This window comes from Oncorhynchus masou, chromosome 23 (genome assembly GCF_036934945.1).
Source record: "Oncorhynchus masou masou isolate Uvic2021 chromosome 23, UVic_Omas_1.1, whole genome shotgun sequence".
In the NCBI taxonomy this organism is placed as follows: domain Eukaryota; kingdom Metazoa; phylum Chordata; class Actinopteri; order Salmoniformes; family Salmonidae; genus Oncorhynchus; species Oncorhynchus masou.
In genome coordinates, this window is record NC_088234.1 from 13,740,396 (window position 1) to 13,749,595 (window position 9,200).

General features: G+C 43.8%; 1 protein-coding gene across 1 annotated transcript; it reads right to left on the reverse strand.

Annotated features, from left to right (window-relative positions):
• Window positions 1–356: 356 nt before the first annotated feature.
• On the reverse strand, window positions 357–5,938 carry LOC135510346 (plasminogen activator inhibitor 1-like). The gene is made up of 8 exons (XM_064931197.1): window positions 5,796–5,938; window positions 4,046–4,284; window positions 3,337–3,561; window positions 2,944–3,138; window positions 2,350–2,649; window positions 2,016–2,102; window positions 1,514–1,597; window positions 357–1,072 (listed from the first exon to the last, which is right to left on the reverse strand). Exons 2-8 carry the CDS (start codon window positions 4,281–4,283, stop codon window positions 1,026–1,028), a joined length of 1,176 nt encoding a protein of 391 aa, XP_064787269.1. The 5' UTR covers window position 4,284; window positions 5,796–5,938; the 3' UTR covers window positions 357–1,025.
• Window positions 5,939–9,200: the final 3,262 nt, after the last annotated feature.

The window sequence follows — 9,200 nt, forward strand, 5'->3', positions numbered from 1 at the left end:
AATAGGTTTCATGTTCCGTTTGTTTTGTATTTATTAGTTGTTCATGTATAGTTCGTTCGTTTGTCTTCACTAATAAACATGAGTAATTTACACGCTGCATTTCGGTCCGACTCTCTTTCAACAAAAGAAGAACGCCATTACAGTTTGGGTATAATAACTATTAGTCCCTGTCTCAACATCTCGCACGAGTTCAGTATGTTCGGGTGGTGTTGCCATGACAAACAAGACAGTTGATGATGTGGTTTCCATAGAAATTGAGTTCTTACGAAATGATGGCCAAAATGTGTTCATTTAGTCAAAGATTTTATAGATTTATACATGTGTTAAATTAGCGGTTTTATCAGAGGCTCTACATATTGCAGGAAATATTACATTTAGGCCTGGTCTGTTGCCTACATTTAGTGCAACCACAACATGCAGGCTGCACACAGCTTATGTCACACTGTGGGGCCTATTTTATTGTATTCAGAATCTGAATTAAAACATATTTCTGGATCCAACTACTCCAATTAAATAATTGATTTTCTAAGTCACTGTTCATGTTATGGACACGAGGTTGACACTAATATGCAAACATTTTAAATTGCAAGCGTAAACAGTTTTTTAAAGTTGTCATTTTAATAAATATATAAATACTTTAAAAACACAACTTGTTGGAACAAGCAGAGCAATACAGAACAATACAAAATAAAATGCATACATCTTTTTTTCCCATTCAATCATTTTCCCTTCATATCAATTTCATTTTCAACCATACCAATTGCTCACATTACAATTAAAAAAATATATCCCATAAGAACAAATAACAGATATATAAACTTTCACTTATCAAAATATATGCATTTTCCCCTTTCGGTAAGGAGGATATGTGTAATTAACTTGTAGTTAATGTCAAGGTCATAGATGTAACTATTCATGGTCGGTTTCAGTAGCAAGTTGATTGACAGGTATCCCTGCCAATGGAATGATAGGAGTGTCCATGGTCATTGTGATCGAGTCTGTGTTTCAAGGGTTCCTATTGGTCACTAGTGTTGCTGGGGTTGGTTGACTTGGCCCATGAACAGAACAGCACCTGGGATGGGAAAACAAATATATTTTATATTAGAGAAAGAACAAGTTAGGAAGTATGCCAATGTGTCAGAGGGACAAAGATAATTCCAACAAGATCATGCAGTATATGAATTTACTCGAACGTGTATGCACTTGTATAAAGAGGGCACAGCTAGCTAGACTTATGGTGAGTGGAGACAGTGGATAACCAAGGCTAACATATATATATATATTTTTTTTTACATAGATGGTGATGGAGCAACAGGAGGCTGGTGGCACCATATTTGGGAAGGACGGGCTCGTGGTAATGACTGGAGTGGAATCAGCGGAATGGTATCAGATACATCAAACATGTGGTTTGCATGTGTTTTATGCCATTCCATTTGCTCCATTCCAGCCATTATTATGAGCCGTCTTCTCCTTAGCAGCCTCCACTGATGTAGGTATAGTAGGGGAAACTCACCTGTGGACTTGTGATGGATGAGGAAGAGGAAAGGTCTATTCATTGTGATCTCCTCTACAGCCATACGAGAGAACAGGATGGCAGCTGGAAAGAGGCAAAGACAGGAGAGGAGACGATGCCGTTAAAACGCCACTCAGATACTATCATCAATTCATCTTTACGTGCCTCTCTATGATAGGCAATGCAGTCAAAACACAACTCTCTATAAATTATTATTGTAAAGTTAGCATCAAATGCTTATGGATTACCATAGCATACATCCATAGCATACATACATCCACATCATATCAGGCTGCTGAGGGGAGGACGGCTCATAATCATGGCTGGAATGGACTGAATGGAATGGCATTGTATACCATCGTTGGATACCATTCCATCCATTCTGTTCCAGCCATTACTATGAGCCCGTCCTCCCCAATTAAGGCGCCACCAGCCGCCTGTGATCCATATAATAAATACTGAATTGAGTCTGTCATCAACATGTAGTCTATGGATCCTTTACCTGTGGCAGCTGATCCTTTGGTTCCCTCCTCGTTCACCTCAATCTTGACTTTCTGCAGAACCTTGGACACACACAGAGGCTGCTCAGCTGAAAGAGAGCGAGAGAAAGAGAGGGAGGGAGGTTATATTCTTTTGTCTAAAAATAATAAGAAAACATACAGTATATTTGTTGAACACTGATTATACAGAAGTGGAAGGCTAGTGTGGATATTGGAACGGAGCCCATCCTATTCCATAGGCCCTGAGTCGGGTCATAATAGTGCACTGTGTAGTAAACAGAGTGCTGTTTCAGACACCAAGCGCTAACTGATGAATAGTAATGGTAAGGTACTCACTGGTGATGCGTGTGAAGTCTGCCTTGGCCAGGTTGAACATATCCCCCAACCCCATCCGGATTAGAATAGACTTCAGTTCCACCTCAGAGTCCAGGGTGAACCTAGGCAGGACCAGTTGACGTTTAACGCTCCTCAGCTCCTGTCTCCACTGCTGCAGCCGCTGGGTGGTCAGCTCGCTACTGAGGGAGCTCACTGGCGTCTCGGACTCGAAGGGGGAGACCAGCAGCATGCTCAGGGACTCGCCTTCGTACGGAACCTCGATGACGTCGTAGTCCACGCCGTCGGGGGTCACAAACTCACCTGTAGAGGAGGAGAGGACAGATGGAGGTTGGAATAGTTTTGTTTTGATTGGTGGAGGTAGCAGTCATGATTGGTTTAAACACTGTAGCTGCTGACCTGTAGGAATGACTGTTAAAGAGTACATACCCTAAGAGTCTTAACTGTAAAAGGGAGTCAATGGGAGATGTGAGTTACGCGCACAGATCTCATGTCCTGTGAGTGAGGTCTTCTTAAAGTAACACGAGTGTTTACACACAAAAAGGCTGGATTAAAATGGAAACTCTAAAGTGTTTACAGTGCCGACATGCTACCCACCGTATTTGAAGCGGTGTGTGAGCCTCATCATGGGTACGGGCACGGAGCTGCCGTTGGCACAGTGGAATAGCCTCTCCTCTGTCATCTTGGGGTCAAAGGGAACCTTCCATAGCCCCTGGAAGTGAAGGGCGTTCAGCAGGACCATACGGGTCTCATCGGTCAGAGCACCGGAAGACAGGAATGAAGGGATGGTACCTGGATGGAAAGAGAAGAGAGAGGTATGGAGGTTTGTTGAGACAGTGGGGTCAGTACTGACACAACTGTTTGATGCCATGGTAAAATTGACCAATAAAGTATATCCCATTCTATTCTGTTCCATTCCATTCTATCATCATTCTGATGAACACTAAACTATCCTCCACTTTGTGTCATCTGTGTACTACTGTATCTCACCTGCAGTGTGGTCAGAGACCCAGGCGTTGATGATGTCCAGGGCCTGGTCTGGCCTGGAGAAGTCCAGCTGGTGAGGGGAGGCCTGGAAGGCTTTCCCCAGCCCCCTCCTGAAGCCTTTCTCCAGAGCCATCTTTCTCTCCACCATGACGCCGCTGGCCAGCTCCACTCCCTCCTCACTGGAGATGTCTCTCTGGAGAAGACGCTGCTGACGCGCCATCCCTCGCTCTGGAGGAGGACAGAAGGATTGATTGATTGATTCATTGATTTTAATTTCTGGTTAAAGGTACAAAGAAGGCTGGAGAGAGAGAGGAGGAGGAGGTAGAGGAGAGAATGAGTCACAATTGCATAGAGAGATGTTGAGATAGTAGGAATGAAACCTAATTTTATTTGTCACATGCTTCGTGGACTAACAGTGAAATGCTTACTTACTGGCCCTTCCTAACAATGCAGAGAGAAAGAAAATAGAGAAATAATGGAAAAGTAAAACAATAACAAAACTAGTAATAGATAAATGATAACTGAGCTATATACAAGGGGTACCTGCACCGAGTCGAATGTTGCTCGTCACTAGAGTCTCTTATTGTTATGAATATGTCAGCCTACGGTTATGTCATCGTCAAGGCCTCATTGTTAAGGTAAAGTCTACCATCTGTATCGCTTTGTAAATGTCCCCTGTGTTATCAGACACACTGCAGCCATTCTCCCTTGCCTTGTAGTGAGAAACCCAATTTGGCGTTCAGGGTCTTCAGGGTGTTGCCCCCAGCTCCCAGCTGAGCCATGGCCAGAATGGTGGCCACGCCGTAGGGGGAGAAGGCCAGGTTAGACCCCTTGGAGTTCTGGGCCACCTGGGAGAAGACCCGCATCCCAAAGTCTGTCTGTTTCTCCTGCAGGTTAGAGAAGGCGGCTCCGGACAGGCCGAGGAAGAACCACACGTACAGGCACAGCATCCTGGGGAGACATGGAGGAGAGGAGAGAGCAATTAGTGAAATGATAGAGAGATCTAACAATATTGTATAAAGGGAAATTAGGAGAGGAGAGGAGAGGAGAGGAGAGGAGAGGAGAGGAGAGGAGAGGAGAGGAGAGGAGAGGAGAGGAGAGGAGAGGAGAGGAGAGGAGAGGAGAGGAGAGGAGAGGAGAGGAGAGGAGAGGAGAGGAAGATTAGTGAAATGATCGAAGGATCAAAGAAGAAAGATCAAATTTGAAAATATGTCAGACGCTAAGCTGTACCATAGTGTTACCCGAGGGGTTACGTATAAAAATGTTAATACCATATGTTTTCTTGAAACACCCAGGTCACTTTCTGCTGGCTAGCTATTAGAATGCAGAACCCTTTTAAAAAGCATTTCACAGCTTGTTTATAGCTAAATCTGTTTGCAGTTGAGCTCACTTCTCATTCCACCAGACCAGTACAACCAGAGGTATGTTACAACACCCCTGGAGGAAGGATAGTAAATCAGAATAGTTCACATTCAGTCATATTCACGAGGCACAAACTGAAGGAAACAGACTAAAACTGGGAGGGACTATACCAGGACTTGTCCAATAAAAAATGTACATTTTACTGTTGGATTGCTATGGTGTGCACTAATTAATATGACCCTGGTTCTCAATGGAAAACAGACCTTGGCACAGAGACACAGTGAACCTGGCATTGGATTGCTGTGGGTACAGACAGACATGGATGAGACAAAACAAGAGACAAGACACAGGTGCTAGCCTTGAACATGCGGGTGTGAGACAGACAGAGGGGGAGAGAGAGAAGGAGAGAGAGTGAGAGAGAGAAGGGGGGAGAGAGAGAGCGAAAGGGAGCGAGGGAGCAAGCGAGAGAGACAGGGAGAGAGAAAGAGAGACAGAAGTGTGTTAGAAAGTAGATAGGATGAAGTTGAGCTGCTGAGTGGAGAGGGGGGGGGGGGGGTGAGCGAGCACCCCAACCCTAAGTAACCCTAACCCTCTAACCCATCAAAGACCATGGCTTGTACAGGACACAGTCAGTACAAGACGTGTTTCTTGCGGTTCCTACACTAGTGTTGTCTACTACTCCTCTACTCAGGCTCCCAATGGTCTGCAGGTTCTGTTTGTCCAACTTGACTCACCTCTCGTCCTGTCAAAAGCCCTTTCACTGTGTGGTGACTGATCTAGTGACTGGACAACAGACAATAGCTGTGCCTCAGGACTTCTACAGAACAGTCTACTGAAGTATAGGTTTCAAATATTGACTCTTATACCATGGCATTGTTGAATACTCGTTTCTGATTGGCTTGAAGGGAAATAAAACTGTTTCAACCTCTGAGATAGTTTATAGACACCCACGGACAGACAGAAGGTAAATATATAAGTTTCCATTTAGTGATTTGTTACATAATAATAACAACAAATTACATTTCTAAGAAGTTTGCATGAGGGGCATATTCCAAGATGTGATAAAACCTGTTCTAAAGAATAGAATAATCCAAACTCACTCTTAAATTGAAGTTGAAGTGTTGAAAGATGAACAAGTTGAAGATGATCTTGAAAGTTGCTTGAGAGTTGCTTGAGAGTCTCTGCAATAGTAGTGGGTCAGTCTTTTCCCTGTCAGTTAGAAGAGAAGCACCGGTTGAGTGTGAGTGCCTGAGTGAGAGTTCTACTGGTTTTTATAGCGTAGTCGTAGCGACATGCTTCCCCCTAGGCCACTCCCTCTTCCCTCCAGGCCCCGCCCATGTAGACACGCGCCGAGAGGAAGTTATTAGTGACTATGAGGTCATCATCCATAACTGTCTGGACTGGCCTCACTCCTTAGTGATGCTGTGGCACACACACATGTGCAAACCAACACACACACACAAACACACATTTGTACATAGACACACACTAGTGCACACACTCTCTCTCTTTCTCTGACACACACACACTCACTTATGTTCTTTGTCACTCTCTTTATGTTTCTATTTGCACTCGGAGAAAGAGTGAAGGAGTATGTCCAGTCATGCTGTTGGGAGTGCCCACTGTCTGGCAAGGGCTGCCGGGAAGAAAAAATCCCTACTCACCAACTGGCCGATGTCCAGTTCATGCTTACTAAACCAATGTAAGCATTATTATCTTTAGACATGCCCTCACTGAGAGCAATGAGGCTCACTATTCATGTTTAAGAGAATTAACGTGTGTACAGCTTAAAATAGTGGTTTTATGAGAGGAGAGGAACTGAGATGGACAGACAGAGAGAGAGAGTTTTTATTGTTTATTTAATTTTTGTATACACGTTTCCTCCAAGGAATCCCACTGAGAAAGGAAGCTCTCTCATTGAAATGTTCTGCTTGTTCCACCTTGTACTGTGTCTACTCATTCATCATCATCTCTCTCTCCCTCTCTCTTTCTCTCCCTCTCCCCCCTCTCTGTCGCCCTCTCTCTTTCCCTGACAACAATTCTTTCTCTCCCTTTCTCTTTCTCTCTCTCTCTCTCTCCCCTGCCAACCCCTCTCTCTCTCCCATTTTCTATCTCTGCCAACCCCTCTCTCTCTCCCTCTCTCCGTCTCTGTCTCTCAATTTAAGGGCTTTATTGGCATGGAAAACATATGAAGATAATTAACAAAAGTGAAATAAACAATAAAAATGAACAGTAAACATTACATTCACAAAGGTTCCCAAAGAATAAAGACATTACAAATGTCATGTTATGTGCAAATAGTTAAAGTACAAAGGGGAAAATAAATAAACATAAATATAGGTTGTCTTTACAATGGTGTTTGTTTTTCACTGGTGGCCCATTTCTTGAGGCAACAGGTCACAAATATTGCTGCTGTGATGGCACACTGTGGTATTTCACCAAATAGATATTTATCAAAATTAGGTTTGTTTTCAAATCCTTTGTGGATCTGTGTAATCTGAGGGAAATACATGTCTCTAATATGGTCATAAATTTGGCAGGAGGTTAGGAGGTGCAGCTCAGTTTCCACCTCATTTTGTGGACAGTGAGCACATAGCTTGTCTTCTCTTGAGAGCCAGGTCTGCCTACGGCGGTCTTTCTCAATAGCAAGGCTATGCTCAGTGAGTTTGTACATAGTCAAATCTTTCCTTAAGTTTGGGTCAGTCACAGTGGACAGGTATTCTGCCACTGTGTTCAGTCACCATAAAGGGCAATGGTATCTATAACTGATTCAAGTATTTTTAGCCAGATCTTATTGGTATGACAAATTTATGTTCCTTTTGATGGCATAGAAGGCCCTTCTTGCCTTGTCTCTCTGCTCGTTCACATCTTTGTGGAAGTTACCTGTGGCGCTGATGTTTAGGCAGAGGTATGTGTAGTTTTTTGTGTGCTCCAGGGCAACGGTGACTTGATGGAATTTGTATTTGTGGTCTTGGCAACACCATTATTTCTGTCTTACTGAGACTTACTGTCAGGGCCCAGGTCTGACAGAATCTGTGCAGAAGATCTAGGTGCAGCTGTAGGCCCTCCTTGGTTGAGGACAGAAGCACCAGATCATCAGCAAACTGTAGACGTTTGACTTCAGATTCTAGTAGGGTGAGGCTGGGTGCTGCAGACTGTTCTAGTGCCCGCGCCAATTTGTTGATAAATGTGTTGAAGAGGGTGGGGCTTAAGCTGCATCCCTGTCTCACCCCACGGCCCTGTGGAAAGAAATGTATGTGTTTTTTGCCAATGTTAACCGCACATTTGTTATTTGTGTACATGGATTATATAATGTCATGTGTTTTTCCCCCAACACCACTTTCAATCCATTTGTAGAGCAGACCCTCAGGCCAAATTGAGTCAAAAGCTTTTTTGAAATCAACAAAGTATGAGAAGACTTTGACTTTGTTTTGTTTGTCAATTAGGGTGTGCAGGGTGAATACGTGGTCTGTCATACTGTAATTTGGTAGAAAACCAATGTGACATTTGCTCAGTACATTGTTTTCTACATTGAACTAGTCTGCTGTTAATGATAATGCAGGTTGCTATTGACGCATATCCCACGGTAGTTATTGGTATCAAACTTTTCTTCACTTTTGTGGATTGGGGTGATCAGTCCTTGGTTCCAAATATTGGGGAAGATGCCAGAGCCAAGGATGATGCTAAAGAGCTTAAGTATAGCCAATTGGAATTTGTGGTCTGTATATTTTATCATTTCATTGAGGATGAAGCGGCAGGTAGGTAGTGGGAGGTAGCAACCAGGGTGGCAGGTAGCCTAGTGGTTAGAGCATTAGACAAGTAACCGAAAGGTTGCAAGATCGAATCCCCAAGCTGACAAGGTAAAAATCTGTTGTTCTACCCCTGAACAAAGCACTGTTCCTAGGCCGTCATTGAAAATAGATTTTGTTCTTAACTGACTTGCCTAGTTAAATAAAATAAAAAGGATACAATCAACACCACAGTCTTTTTTGGGTTGGAGGGTTTGTATTTTGTCCTGTAGTTTATTCAATGTAATTAGAGAATCCAGTGGGTTCTGGTAGTCTTTAATATTTGAATCTAAGATGTGTATTTGATCATGTTTTAGCTGTTTGTTACAGGGCCAAAAAGATTGAAAAAGCAGGGGGGGAGTGTCAAAAGGTCAAAAAGCACAATGGGGGCATCTAGTGACCAAAACCCGGAACAACCCTGGCCAAATCCTGACACTCTCTCCCATCAACCTCTCTCTCTCTCTCCCTCTCTCCCACCAACCTCTCTCTCTCCCTCTCTCTCTCTCTCCCACCAAACTCTCTCTCTCCCTCTCTCCCACCAACCTCTCTCTCTCTCTCCCTCTCTCTCTCTCTCCCTCTCTCCCACCAACCTCTCTCTCTCCCTCTCTCTCTCCCACCAACTCTCTCTCTCTCTCCCACCAACCTCTCTCTCTCTCTCCCACCAACCTCTCTCTCTCTCTCCCTCTCTCCCACCAACCTCTCTCTCTCTCTCTCTCC

What these genes read in the sequence shown, in the direction of transcription:
- LOC135510346 (XM_064931197.1), bottom strand. Translation starts at nt 4,283, where the DNA reads ATGCTGTGCCTGTACGTGTGGTTCTTCCTCGGCCTGTCCGGAGCCGCC. An exon ending in ATTGGGTTTCTCACTACAAG is followed by an intron (nt 3,562 to 4,045) that starts GCAAGGGAGAAT and finishes GTCCTCCTCCAG; the next exon opens with AGCGAGGGATGGCGCGTCAG. An exon ending in AGACTTCACACGCATCACCA is followed by an intron (nt 2,103 to 2,349) that starts GTGAGTACCTTA and finishes GCTCTCTTTCAG; the next exon opens with CTGAGCAGCCTCTGTGTGTG.